A 15352-nucleotide genomic window follows, 5' to 3' on the forward strand; every position below is an offset into this window, starting at 1 on the left:
CTAATGTGATATTTTTATTTTTCGAGTCAGCATCATCACTTTGATTCTATTTCGGTCATCTAATTTTCTCTTAAAAAATTATTTCGAGTCAGCATCATCGTTAGTTTTTAACGTGAGTGGTTAAAATGAAACCTAAATTAAACGTTATATGGTTTTGAAAAAAATAATTACGTGACCAAAACAAAACAAAAATTTTAGATGGAGTACTAAATGTGTAGTTTACCCACTTTTTAACAATCTAATTTGGGCTAATGTAAAAATAAGTGTCCAAACTATATCCAAAGTTAACTTTAGATATCTAAAGATTTTTGTTGTTGAAAATAGGCATCTGACATTTCGAACGTTACACTTTTATATGTCAGAATCGTTACTACCGTTAAATTTGGCGTGAAGTGAAATGTGTCATGCATATAAAATTTTTATAAGTATGACATGTATCATGTATATAAATTTTCAAAATTTTTAAATTTTTATAAGTCTGACATGTGTCACTTAATGACCGAATTTAACTGTAGACACCTAAAAGTATAACATTAAAAACGTTAAGCACAAATTTTTAACGAAAATTTTTTTAGACACCTAATATTAATTTTGGATACCTATTTTTTTTATTTATTAATTCATCTAATTTTGATAGATTGAAATAGTCCTGTAAATGAACTGAACGTTCAGCGAACCGTTCATGAACCGTGCGGCGGGAAGTTCGTTTATGTGCGTTTATTTATTAAATGAACGAACATGAACAAGATTTTGTGTTCGTTTAATTAAATGAACAAACATGAACATAGGTCTCGTTCGTTCATTTATGTTCGTGAACGTTCGGTTATGTTCGTTCGGTTATGTTTGTTTATGTTCATTCATTTATGTTTAACCCAATCTTCTTAAATCAATTTTCGTGACCAATTTGTAAGTATCTTAAAAATATTAATTAATTTGATATTTTGATGACCAACTCCTTAATTAACCCAATTTTATTTGGAAAACCAAACAATATTAACATGGTTTAGTTTATTTTGAAAGATCCATAAGCTACATACCCACCACCGTCAACATCCACTGCGCCGAAACCCTATATGACTGCGCCACCAGCTGGTTATCCGATGAGCAAAGAGGAGTCCCAGAAACCGGTTGCTTTCGAAACCAAGTCCAAAGATGATGGATTCTAGAAGGGATGTTAAGTATTAAGCACCGTTTCTTCTACTCAAATAATCTTCTTTTCTTTCATTTATAATGGAGTATTCGAATTTACAAGTAAATAGTGATCAACCAGCAACTCAAGTCAGCTTACTTTGAACTCAAGAACCCAATAATGGTAAGGCCTTATTCCATAGGTTGAGAAGTTCTTTAACGCGTTTCATCAAACAAATTTTGTGCGCCATCCGGATATGGAAGTTTAGTCAACCCACTTCTCTCATCTCCCAATTTTCAACTTCTACATAGCACGAAGCTAAGGACATGTTTGTTTGATCCCCAAGGATTAAGGTCGGTAATCACATGAAACACAATCTGTGTTCATCTCGACTGTTGTTGAATGAGATAGGAAGAAAGAAAGTGGAGGAACGTTATGCAATCCCACGTCAGTAGCAAACAAGCAACTCGGGGTTGGTAACTTATATAAAAGAAGATGGGGGAGAATAGGTTTAAGCATCTTTGCGCTTGGGGCAATGTCGAGCTTGAATCGAGCTCAAAATTGAGCTCAGAATCGAGCTTCAATCGAGCTTGAGTCTCGAGTTTTAATCGAGCTCTTAATTTTTTTTGAGTTTGAGCCTTTTCGAGTTCGAGTCGAATTTCAATATTATATTTCGAGTTCGAGTCGAGCTTGATAATTTTAAGCTCGCGAGTTTTCGAGTCGAGCCGAGCTGACTTTAAAAGTTTTCGAGTTCAAGTCGAGCTCAGCAATACTCGAGCTCGACTCGGCTCGTTTACACCCCTAGGTAGGGTCTCTAACAAATTTTAATTTTAAGGTACAATTTTCCATCCTAAAATTATCATGGATCTTCTAGTGAATTTAATATTTGAATATTTATCTTGATCTAATTAAGTATATAAATTTAATTTTGAGATTTTATTGGTTTAAATTAGTATTTGAATTTTATTTTTTTCTAAATAATAATTATAATAAATGAATTATTTAAATTATAATTTTATTTTTTATAAATTTGTTGTGAATACAATGTATTGTCTGTTCAAAGACTCTCAACCCTTTAACAATAAATGCTCATACCCTTAAATGCGCGATGCTCAAACTTAAGACCTTAAGGAATTACAACAAATCCCTTAATCGATGAGATCGTTTGGTTCGTGCATTATAAAATTAAATTTAAATATTAATTTAAACCTAAAGATTAAAATTGATATTTAATTTTAAAAATATTTAAATACTAAATTATACTTTATTTTTTTATTAATCTGAGTGCTTACAAGTAGTAGTATATGTTCTAAAGACTTTCAACCATTTGACAATGTATGTTCAAATACAGTGGTTGAACTTGGTGATAGAGTACGGGGGCCAACTTAAAATTCTAAAAAAAATTAGAAGTTTAAATTGAAATTTTCAATAATTTTGAAGGGTTCACTTTACATTTTCAAAAAATTTGGTTATAATTATAATTTTTGAAATTTCGAGATGTTTAATGAGAATTTTTAAAAATTATGAGAGGGATTTAATTAAGAATATTAAAAAAATTAAAAATTAATATAGATTTCTAAAAATTGTGGGGACCAAATTAAATATTTTAAAAAATTTAGAGGTATAAACTTTAATTTTTCAAAATTTTGGTGAACTATGCCCCCACTAGTCTCCATTACCTTTACCTTCCGCCATTATTTAAATATTCTATAATTTCTTATGCTCAAACTTAAATTTTTTAAATATAATAATAATTTTTTATCACCGAAATAATTTAATTTTCACGTTTTAATAATTTATTTTTATAATACGTTTTAATAGTTTATTTTAGAATTTTACTATTTTATTCAAATGTATTTATATATAGTGATAATAATAGACGTCAATCCCATTGCTCACTCATGCACTTGTCTCTCTCACTACCCTTTGGTCGTTTAGCAGGGTTTTTTTCCCAATTCTTCATGTGGGTAAATTATTTGACTCAACGGGCCCATATATATTTTAATTTGTAATTTACGATATTTTCTACAGTAAATGATAGATTGATCACGTTGATGTAACGAAATCGTTTGAAAATATTTTTATTGGTCTTAGATATGTAAGTCCCATGTGAGTCAATATTTTAATATTTTCATTAGGATTCGTCGTTTCGATGTGATGAGTTCGTTTAAAATTTATCTCATATATCGATCGATGAGCTTGTGGGTTCACTTCAAGCCCATGAGCAGAAAATAAAACAAAATGAAGATTCTGAAAATCTGGAGCAAGCTCTACAAAGCAAGATGAATGTCAACAAAGGGGAAGCTAGCAGCAGTTACACATGAGGTCGAGGAAATCGTGGCGGTTATCGTGGAAGATAAAGATGAGGACGAGGAACTCGTGGACGTGGTGGTCGATCATATGACACCGTTCAAATAACTGAAAACAATCCAACATCAGGTCGTGGACGAGGATTCAGAAGCCGAGGTAGGGGCAGATATCAACAATGAAGTAAATTCTAGGTACAATGTTATAATTGCAATAAGTATAGTCATTATAGTTATGAGTGTAGATTTGCTCCTAAACAAGAAGAAAGAAATAACGTAGTAGCAGCTCAAGAAGAAAAAATTGAAAAATCTTATGTATTCCTCACTTATAAAGGAAATAAGGAATTCAAGAAAAAAATTTGGTATCTTGATAATTGTGCCAGCAACCATATGTGTGGTCAAAGGGAACTGTTTGTGAAATTAGATGAAACAGTTCATGGACGAGTAACGTTCGGAGATGACTCGCACGCAGAAATAAAAGGAAAAGGCAAAGTCATGATTACTCAGAGAAATGGAGAAAAGAAATACATTTCAGATGTTTATTATGTACCTGCTTTGAAAAACAATATCATCGGTCTTGGTCAACTCCTGGAAAAAGGATATGAAGTGCAGATGAAGAACCGCTCGCTTGCCATTAAAAACAAAGAAGGAGAATTGATAGTCCAAGCTGATATGACTCGAAATTGTCTCTTTACGATTGATATTGAGTAGGGAGAAGTCAAGTGCATGAAGACCGTAATCAAAGATGATTCATGGCTGTGGCATCTAAGATATAGACATCTTGGATTTTCTGGTTTGAAGTTGTTATAAAAAGCGAGCATGGTGAAAGGACTACCAGATATCAACCCTCCAAATCAATTATGTGAGGCTTGCATCAAAGGAAAGCAACATAAACAAAGCTTTGAAGTTGGTAGATCCTGGCGTGCCCGAAGACCGCTGGAGATAGTACACACATATATAGCCGGTCCTTTTGACATACCATCGCTTGGAGGTAACAGGTACTACCTAACTTTTATTGATGATTTTAGCAGGAAATGTTGGATTTACATCTTGAAAGAAAATGCAGAAGCGCTGGAAAAATTGAAAGAATTTAAAGTAATGGCGGAAAAACAAAGCGGTCAATATTTGAAGATACTCAGATCAGATAGATGAGGTGAATATACATCAAAGTTATTTGAAGAATTCTGCAAGGAGCATGGCATCATCCATCAGCTGACAGCCAGATACACGCCACAACAAAATGGAGATGCAAAAAGAAAGAATCGCACAATTCTTGACATGGCGAGAAGCATGATAAAAGGCAAGCAACTACCGAGAAATTTCTGGGCTGAAGCAGTTCGATGTGCAGTTTACCTATTGAACAGATGTCCAACAAAAAGTGTGAAGTATATGACGCCAAACGAAGCATGGAGTGGTTAGAAACCATGAGTTGGACACCTTAAGATTTTTGGATGCATCGTATATGCCCACGTTCCTGAACAGACCAGAAAGAAGCTTAATGACAGAAGAGAAAAATGCATTTTCATTGGCTATGATGAAAGAAGCAAAGCTTACAGATTATATAATCCTCTTACAAAGAAGATAATAATTTCAAGAGATGTCGAGTTCGATGAAGCAGACTATTGGAGGTGGAGCAAAGAGGAAAAGAAAGTTGAAGGACTATTTTTTAAAGATGACGATCTTATCAATCAAGATGAACAAGCTGATGATCAAGGTCCTCAACAAAATGTACCATCATCCTCAAGCAGCAGCGATGCCAGCATCATAATAGAAGATCCTGAAGCACCTCCCACAGAACTTCGAAGATCCACAAGAGAGAGAAGAATGCCAGAAAGGTACAACGATTATGAACTAAATAATGTTTCACTTTTCTGCTTGCTTATGAACAGTGATCAAATAACATACGAAGAAGTGGTTGAAGATGATAAATGGAGGAATGCAATGGATGAAGAAATTGCATCAATAGAAAGAAATGATACATGGGAGCTAACAAGACAGCCAGAAGGTCATAACCCAATTAGAGTAAAATGGGTTTACAAGACAAAGACCAATAAAGAAGGAAAGGTCGAGAAGCACAAAGCGAGACTAGTTGTCAAAGGCTATAAGCAAAGACAAAGAATAGACTATGATGAAGTATTTGCTCCAGTAGCAAGGATCGAGACCATCAGACTTCTCACAGCAGTTGCAACACAAAAAGGATGGAAAATTTACCAGATGGATGTGAAGTCATCATTTCTAAATGGCTACCTAGAAGAAGAAGTTTATATTGAGCAACCACCTAGATACATTAAAAAGGGACATGAAGATAAAGTTTATCGATTGAAGAAAGCTCTATATGGTCTGAAGCAAGCCCTGAGAGCATGGAACACGAGGATTGATGAATATTTCTAGAAAAATGGGTTCATGAAGAGTCCATACGAGCATGCTTTATACACAAAGAAAAATGAAGACGGTGATATCTTGATCGTGTTCTTTTATGTAGACGACATGATTTTCACAGGAAATAATCCAGGTATGTTCAATGATTTTAAGAAAGCTATGACTAAAGAATTTGAAATGACAGATATTGGAGAAATGTCATACTTTCTTGGAGTTGAAGTGAAGCAAATACAAGAAGGAATATTTATATCATAAAAGAAGTATGCAGAAGAAATTTTAAGAAAATTCAGAATGGAAGATTGCAAGTCGGTAGCCACTCCAGCAGAAACAGGAGTCAAATTAAGTGTGAATTCAACAAGAGAGCAAGTGAATCCGACGTTGTTTAAAAGCATCGTTGGAAGTCTAAGGTAACTGACTATCACACGACCAGACATAACATACGCTATGGGATTGGTAACCAGATTCATGGAGAATCCAAAACAAGATCATTGGATTACAACAAAAAGAATCCTCAGATATGTCAAAGGTACAACAGGTCATGACTTATTCTACACGGGATCAAAAAATTCGAAGCTGGTTGGTTATTCTGATAGTGATTATGAGGGAGACTTAGACGATCGGAAAAGCACATCTGGATATCTATTTCATATCGGCTCTGCAGTATTTTCATGGTCATCAAAGAAGCAACAAACAGTAGCTCTTTCAACATGTGAAGCATAATACATAGCCGCAACAGCGTGCACTTGACAAGCAATGTGGTTAAAGAATATTTTGAACGAGCTAAATTTGGCACAAGAAGAACCAATTACAATCTATGTCAACAACAAGTCTACAATTTCTCTTGCCAAGAATCCAATCTCTCATAGCCGAAGCAAGCATATCGATACAAAGTATCACTTTATACGAGAGCAGGTGAAAAACAAAAATGTGGACCTAATTTACTGCAGAACTGAAGATCAACTAGCAGATATTTTCACAAAACCATTGAAAGCAGATATATTCAACTGACTCAAAGAAAAGCTCGGAATGGAAAGTCGGGGAGTGTTGGAAATTCAAACTCAATGTGGCAATGTGGCAGTGCACTAGCACATGTCGGTAAGAAGAGTTTAGAAATCTTAAATGTGGCAACAAATAAAACAATAAAAAATAGACAACTTGGCAAATGATAAATCATAGTGTCGGCAAGCCATATATTTGAGAATTGAAATGAAAGTAAATCAAGACAAGCAAGAATAAGGCGGCAGAGAAAAATTGAGAAGCATCCAGAGCATAATATGTCGGTTTATTACAACTATATATATGTATGGAAGCCATATGAAAAATACAAGCGAGAAGTGAGGAAAAGTGAGTAACGAGAAAAAAATTAAAGAGAATTTAAAGAAAGCTTAGCAAAGCTTGTAAACTAGCAGAAGCTAGTGTCGCAGTATTGTAATATTGGGAGTGTCGTTGTAAAATATTTTGTTTCGTATCAATAAAAAGTTTGAGTGTTATAAATTTCGAGAGCCCATCTACGCTTCCAACAAGATATTCCTACAATTACAAGCAAAACTATTTGATAAACATATTCCTACAGTTAAGTTGTTTCCCTTTTCAGGACAGGAATCCATCCAAAAATGAATCATCCCTGGGTTCATCCTTAGCGAATACCGTGTCCGAGAATTGTGGTTGGCTCATGTAGGAGCCGATTGGCTTTGACAATCTCGAGAACCCGAAGCCACTATTGTTGTGCTGCGGCATTTCCAGGTAGATGCGGAGTTGGGGTAATTATATTGAGAGGCTGACTTTGGACAGCTGAAGGCCTTATAGGCATGGCCATGGGAGCATTAACATTGTTTGCGGTTGCAGTGGAAGTAGGCCTATTCATCGCGTAGCCGCTTCCACGTGCAGCTGGGACATCGTGGTTGTGTTTCCCTTCGTATGTTGTTATCACGGCTCGTAAATCATGGGATGCTCGTTCGACGTGTTTCCTAACCGGACAATCTATAGTGGTACACTTGTAGTAGCTCCTGCATAAAATCAACAACACAACAACTTCAGCTAAAGTTGAATTGAATTGAATGTACTCAACCACCTATCACTACACTGGTTCAGAGCAATGGAATTACCTTGGATTGGGGTTTCCCTTGACTACTTTCTGCCATATTTCCTCCACCTATAACCATCATCGAGAATGTCGATATCACTCGTGGTTTGCACGACGATTCTTGGCTCTTTCACCGCTTTGCTACCGCAACCTATACTGCCCTCATTCTCATTCTCACCTTTCCTGCAAAAGGAAGCATACATAAGCAAGAGCAGACACATTAACGTTGAGAATTCTGTTGTTTTCAGCTAGGCGAAGCTTACCATCTTTTGGAATCAGGTTCATTTTCATTGATGTCATCACCATTAGTATTACTTCTAGGTGAAGCTTGGTCAAACTCATCTTCTTCAATGGAACCTGATAGTGTAGCATCTTGCATCAGAAAGGAGCCGGCCGATTGATCCGATATCTCTGCCGAGTGCGACGACGAAGTCCGAGAACCCCTCGTCGGTTGAGGCTTGGGATGGTTATGGCTACCCTTATAAACTATCTCGGTTATCTGTCCATCCAAAGATCTCTCCACTTTCTTCTTCGTGGGACAATTCGGGTACGTACACTTGTAATAACTCCTTGGATTTTCACTCCCTTTCACTTGCTTTTGCCCGTATTTCCTCCAATTATACCCGTCTTCAACCTTGCTATTGTTCACATACTGAGACGTTTGATGGTACTGGGCACCCGAATTGGTCAACTCGGGTTGTTGTTTCACGACATCACCGAAATCCCATGCCGGTTGCTGGATGGAAGCCATGTCGGTCGACGGAGGTGGCGGCCTCGGCTGCGGTTCGAGCACTTGGAAAGAGAAATCAAAAGCCTTGGGCTTGGTTCCTTGTTGATCAGCAAAAGATCCAGTAGCATTCAGAGAAGGAAAAATCTATGCCAAAAAAAAAAAGAGTTAATTACAATTCATATTTTCACAGTAATTTCAATTAGAATGATCAAAAATCATCATACATTAGAAGTGGAGAAAAGACCAGGCGAGTCCAAGAAATCAGTGGGGCTAAAAGGTGAAGAAGATGGAACAACAAGAGCTTGGGAGATTGGTAAAGAAGAAGGAGCAAATGATTTGAAGTTTGGGACTTGAAGCTCCGGCCAAGTGGCGGCGGCGGCGGCGGTGACGGTGGTGGAATGGTTAACGTTGTCCATGTTCATGAAAGGCGAGGAAGCTGCCATGAGAAGGTAGATGAGGGTTGAGAAAACAGAAGGGTGTTCGTTTGTGATTTATATAAGTGTGGTGGACTATGAAGAAGAAGAAGAAGGTTATTCATGGTGGCCTAATGGCTATTGGTGGGTGCTTGAAATAAGGTCTCTCCTCCATGCTTCTTCTGAGAAGCTAAAAGCGAAGTTTGACCGTGGAAAAAATAATTCCCGGTCAAAGTATGTGGCTTTGACTGGACTAGCCCTTCTATATTATTTAACACATATAACCTATGGCGGCTGATCTAAGCTGCTCAGCCTCTTTTAGCCTACGGCTTCCTTTATTAATTACTTGGGCTAATTTCATCAACACGTCCTCAAACTATACCCAATATTCCAGATTGGTCCCGAACTTAAAACGTTGTAATTGAATCCTTAGAAAATCAATATCATCAACTAGGTCCTTTTGTTAACATAATCATTAGCTATGGTAATAAATACAAAATCTGTTATATCCTTCGTCATATGTCTCTATTGTAAAATATGATTCGGTTTTTTTGTCATAGATATCACAAAATCATTCTTCTAGCAACACTTATATAGTAACTTATAGAAATATCTCAACTAGTAAATTCAATTTTAGAGTAAATATACTTAATATAATAATATATGTAAGCTATTTAAACTTATTGACCAGTTTTAATGATAAAAAATAATTATATTTTTTAAAGTTTTAAATTCAAACAGTTGTATTTACAATTATATCTTTTAAAAAAATTAATAATCGGGGTGAATTATCACAATATATCATATTATGTAAAATTGATTTTATTACGTTGAAAAATGAATTATACTCGCAAATTTTATTGATTTTTATCTATTTCTTATTGTGCTACATTGATATATTTTTATAATTTGATTAACGTGCTTAATGTCATATATAGCTGGTTAATAATATATCGATACATTAAGGATTCAATTAGAACCTTTTGAAGTTTAAGAATGAATTTAAAATATAAAAATAGTTGAAGAATGTTTGGTAGCATTAACCCTAATAACGAATGAAGGAAAAATCCAAGTAGCTCCTTTTTGTTCCACGTCTGTCCTGTGCACTATCCACTTGGCTCCGCTCAGTTATCTCCGTTTGCTCATCACATCTTAATATAAATACTAATTTACTATTACTTCATTTATTTACTCATTTTTACAAAATTTAAAATTAGAAGAAAAAAATATAGAACATCGAGTCTTTGATTTTGTCCTGTTTTGATGACTTGAAAAATAATTTTATCACCAATACTATTACTCGCAGTAGCTCTAGCACCAGTATAAATTTATTATTATTATTATTAAAGTCTTTTCATTTTCATTTTAATTCAATTAGACCGTTTCAACTGAAATCCTTGTGTTTTTTATGCTTATGCATCACAGTAGAGTATTATACATTTTATTGACTCTCTCCACTTTACTTAACCAGGGGATTAGGGTTTATTAGTGGGTATATGGATATAATAACTTGTTGAACATCAAAGAAATTTTAAGTTCTTTTTTTATTTTACTTTGTCTACGAGTATGATATTAACGCGTTAATTAAAGCATGGTTGGTTCACATTTGACTTATTCCTTGTGTTGGGAAAGGATTATGAAGCCTTGGCCTGGCTTGACCATGTCAAATACTGCGCTCAATTACGATATCAGATAGATACGCAATGGTTTTGTATACATTTTGGTTAAAGTTTTCTGGCCGGAGAAATGAATTTGCAAGCAGTTTGTGGGAAAGATTCTCAATTATTTATCGATGAATATATATATAAAATTTTTAAAAATAATAATTATTCTTTAATAATTTAGAGTCGTTTAGTTCGTGTGAATTCTTTGGTAATGGGCATAATTCTTTTTGGAATAAGTGCATAATTCTTAGTACATGAGCCACATCTATAGGATCCTGGAGACAACGTAAGCATAAAGAGTTCGAAGCAGCTCTTTTAACACATACGTTACGCTTTGTAGCACAAAATTTTTAAGAAATTTCCAGCATTGAATATTCATTTTTGTGGGGCATTTAGATTGCCAGACAAGTTTTTAAAGCTCTTGGTCATTTGTACTAACCCGAGATTCAGGAAGGAGTAGCATGTAACAACTCCGGACAGTATATAAACCAGTATGTTTTCCACTCCATACTAGTGAATCTTCTTGAGGAAATTTAGACAAGGGAATATACAAATTTTCTGCTGCCTCACTTGGCAAAAAGGTCTCATAAATTAATTCAGAATTGCAAGTGTTGGTATTACTGTCAATCATATCTGAGACCCTATTTAAATGAGGAATTTGTGGAGATACTACCTTTGTTGGGACTGATGTAGGGAGCCAGAAGTCATTCCATATAGAAATGGGAGTCCCGCATCCCACCTTAAACGGAAGACCCAATTCTAACACCCTCCTCGCAGTCCATGTACTTTTCCAGTTCAGAGAAGGGTTTGACCCAAGCCTTGCATGTAGGAAATCAGAAGATGGGTGATATTTGGCTCGAAATAATCTGCCGGTTAGAGACTTTGGATTAGATAAAAGCCGTCAGCCTTGTTTTGCTAGAAGAGCCCATTAAATTTTGCCGTGTCTCGGAAACCAAGCCCCCTAAACTCCGTAAGGTTGCATATTTCAAGCCACGAGCACCAATGTATCCCTCTTTTATTCTTGGAATTTTGCCACCAAAAGCGAGCCATAATGCTTTCCAAGTCCTTACAAAAAGTTATAGGGAGCAGAAAACAACTCGGTGCATAAATGGGAATTGCTTGAAGAATAGCCTTGATGAACACTTTTTTCCCTCCTTGTGACAAAGATCGAGAGCTCCAAGAAGAGATGCATGCGATAAATCTATCCCGTAAAGTCATAAAAGCCCTCTTTTTATTTCTTCCCACAACAGTAGGTAAGCTCATGTATTTTTCAGGACTAATGGAGCTATAGATTTGCAAGACTCCGAACATCATTTTGATTTTCATCTAAAACATTATTGCTGAAAAAATTCCAGATTTTTCAAAATTGATGACTTGCCCAGAGCAAGCTTCATAAATAGATAACAACTCCCTTAACTTACCAACACTGCTAGCCGTAGCTTCACCAAAGATGAGACTATCGTCGGCAAAGAAAAGATGGGATACGCACGGGGCACAACGATTGATACGGATGCCGATGTCAGTCTGCTCTTGTCTAAGTAGAGAGGATAATCCTTCACCACAAATTAAAATTAAGTACGGCTTAATGGGTCGCCTTGACGTAAGCCTCTAGAAGGGGTGAAATACTCCCAAACCAAGCCATTTAGAACCACCGAGTAGGAAACCGATGAAGCACACTGGAGAACAAGGGAAACCCATTTTCAGCATCATTTTCTCAATAAAGCTCCACTCCACTCTATCATTGGCCTTTGACATATCCAACTTCAAAGCAAAATGACCTCTTTTCCCCATTCTTTTATTTCTCATCGAATGAAGGATCTCATAGGCTGCTAGCATATTATCAGTGATGAGGCGTCCTTGAATGAACGCACTTTGAGATTCATCAATACATAGAGAAATGAACATTTGGAATCTAACTTGTCCAAAAAAAAAAAACATTTGGAATCTATTAACCAGAACCTTGGAAATAATTTTGAATAGCACATTGCATAGGCTGATCGGCCTAAAATGAGATATACCAGTGGGGTTGTCGACTTTCAGAATCAAGACTATAAGAGTTTGATTTATTTGTGACATAGGAGTTTCGTCCTTTAAAACTGAAATACAAAAAGTGACTACGTCATTTCCCAAGATATGCCAGAATCTTTGATAAAACAAGGCTCCTAACCCGTCTTCACCGGCAGCCTTAATAGGATTCATGGATTTTACTGCCTCCCAAATTTCAGTCGAAGTAAAGTCCCGAGTGAGCATTTGGTCCATTTCATCACTGGTACAACAATTAACACCTTCCAGGATACGACTACAATCCCCCACTCCCAGGGAAGAAAAAATTCATGAAATAATCACAAGCTACTTGATTCATATCCTCCTCATCATAGAGACAGACTCCATTGTCATTTTTAGAGACATAATCCAATTTTTTCGCTTTCTTTGGGATGCACTTCTATGGAAAAAAGTCGTATTTCTGTCACCGTGTTTTAACCAATTTGATCGAGCACACTGTTCCCAATAAAATTCTTTCTTATCCAAGTCAAGATTCACGCCCAGTTTCACCTCTACTATATCACCAAGAGTATCATCTGTAGGTGTTAGTTCATTTAAAGCCTCTAACTTTAGTTCTAAATAAGCTATCATTAGGCCTTTATCTCGCTGAAGACGTTTAAAACAGCCATCAAGTCCTTTACTCACCATTAAAATACGATCCAAGAACCTCCCAGAAGATTCAGCCCCAAGTTTAGCCACTTCCGGTTCACAAGTTTCCTCGAGAAGCCATGTAGGTTCAAATCTAAAATTCCATACACTATTCCGCAAAGAACTTTGAAATCCAGTACTTAATAGTAGAGGGCGACGGTCAGATATAAAATGGGACAAATGGTGAAGCTGAAAATCAGGAAACAACTCCCACCATGCATTAGTTGCCACCCCTCTGTCAAGACGTTCCCTAATATTTGTAGCAGCAACTCGCCCTTTTTCCCATGTAAACCAAGGGCCGATATGACCCAAATCGTCTAGAGAACAACAGTTCAAAGCTGAACGAAAATAATCCATGTGTCTGGAGCTCCGAACATGTCCACCTTGTTTATCGGTAGAAAGAATGATTTCGTTGAAATCCCAAATAACAAGCCAAGGGGTTTCTGGCATGTCATTTAGAGACCTAAGGAGATTCCAAGACTCTGCTCGCCTTTGTTCCTCGGGTGCACCGTAGAAACCTGTACAACGCCTTTGATTCCCGTCAAAATCATCATTAATTAAAATGTCAACGTGTCTAGTTGAAAAAAAGCGAAGAGAAACGACACAAGAATTCCTTCAACACATAGAGAGCCCACCACTGGGACCACTTGCACTAACTCAATTCCATTCGGGTACCCACATCTTCCGCGAATACCCGCCATTTTCGAATTGGTAATCGTAATTTCACTTCCTTTCCTTGTATGAGCAGGATCAATACGCTGCTGAGAATCTACCGCCTCCCTCAACCATATGCTCGACGCCTGAGCTCTTCTGCACGGCGTTTCTCTTAATGAAGCATCCCACTCCATTTTCAACTCAGAAGTATCTAGAGTGGCACGTCGAGGACAAAAGCTCTCCCCATGCTCCGGCTTCCCACAAATAAAGCAGAATAGTGTCAATTTCTCGTACTCGAATCGAACGTAATGATCTTTTCCATTAGCAAGCCGTAATTTTTTTTCGTTTCAAAGGAAGTCTGATATCTAACCGGACCTTAATTCTCATAATCCCTTTATAGCCAAGGGAAATGGCCATGGAATCATATTCAAGGAAGGAACCAACACAGTTTCCAAGAGAACGAGCAACTTTCTCTGAAACAAAACCGTGCGGAACACTATGGATCAACATCCAAAAATTCACACGAGTTGATGGGACTAGTTTCGGATCCTCTCCTCCTTTTAGTCTATGGAGAACCAAAAGATGAGAGTTAAACTTCCAAGGCCCTCCATTTTCAATTCTTTCTGCATCAGCCGCCACAATAAACGAAATAAAAAATCTCCCTTCACCTAGATCAGAGATCGAAATGCCCCGACTGGGTGCCAAACGTTTGCAAGTGTGTCTCTCATTGAAACAAAGTGGATCACACTTGATGTGAGAAAAGAACCCACAAAACAGTGCTCGCACGAAGGAGGTAGATCTGAAGCATCTTGCTCGAGTTGCAGAATCTCATCCTCTCCCGGATCAAGCGCTAGCCTTGCTAGATCATTCTCCCTGCTGTAGACACGAGGAAACAAGATAGGAAAACCCAAAGAGAAAAGATAAAATTGCCACTAAGAGCAGAGAAAAAAGCGTGCCAGTAAGAGCAGAAAAAATAATGGACATAATTCTTGTTGGTAATGGATGGATGTTTTGTTCATCGCATCAAATGGAATGGCAACGGGATGCACTAATTTATCTAACCATATCCTTCACTATCAGGCTCGTTTATATCTTTGAAGTGGGTTTGGATGTTTAAAGTTTGATTATTTAAAATAATGAAATTGTTTTTATTTAGACTAATTAATATATTTTATAACGCAAACACTGATTTTATCGGGGTTCAATCTATTAGGCCCAGAAATGAAATTAAACACAATCAAAATTAAAAACCTAGCATGATCCTAACATTAAGTCTAAATCCTTTGGCCATAATAATATAGTT

The 15352-nt window shown here is 36.5% G+C and overlaps 1 protein-coding gene across 1 annotated transcript; it reads right to left on the minus strand.

Annotated features, from left to right (window-relative positions):
- Window positions 1-7350: 7350 nt before the first annotated feature.
- LOC120129271 (probable WRKY transcription factor 26) lies at window positions 7351-9091 on the minus strand. The gene is given in 7 exon segments (XM_039146818.1): window positions 7351-7543; window positions 7545-7820; window positions 7920-7950; window positions 7953-8080; window positions 8161-8636; window positions 8679-8764; window positions 8860-9091. Coding segments are annotated over 7 exon segments (1347 nt in total). The 5' UTR covers window positions 9071-9091; the 3' UTR covers window positions 7351-7404.
- Between the last annotated feature and the right edge of the window lie 6261 nt (window positions 9092-15352).

Source organism: Hibiscus syriacus, unplaced genomic scaffold (assembly GCF_006381635.1).
Source record: "Hibiscus syriacus cultivar Baekdansim isolate YM2019G1 unplaced genomic scaffold, ASM638163v2 tig00110483_pilon, whole genome shotgun sequence".
In the NCBI taxonomy this organism is placed as follows: Eukaryota; Viridiplantae; Streptophyta; class Magnoliopsida; order Malvales; family Malvaceae; genus Hibiscus; species Hibiscus syriacus.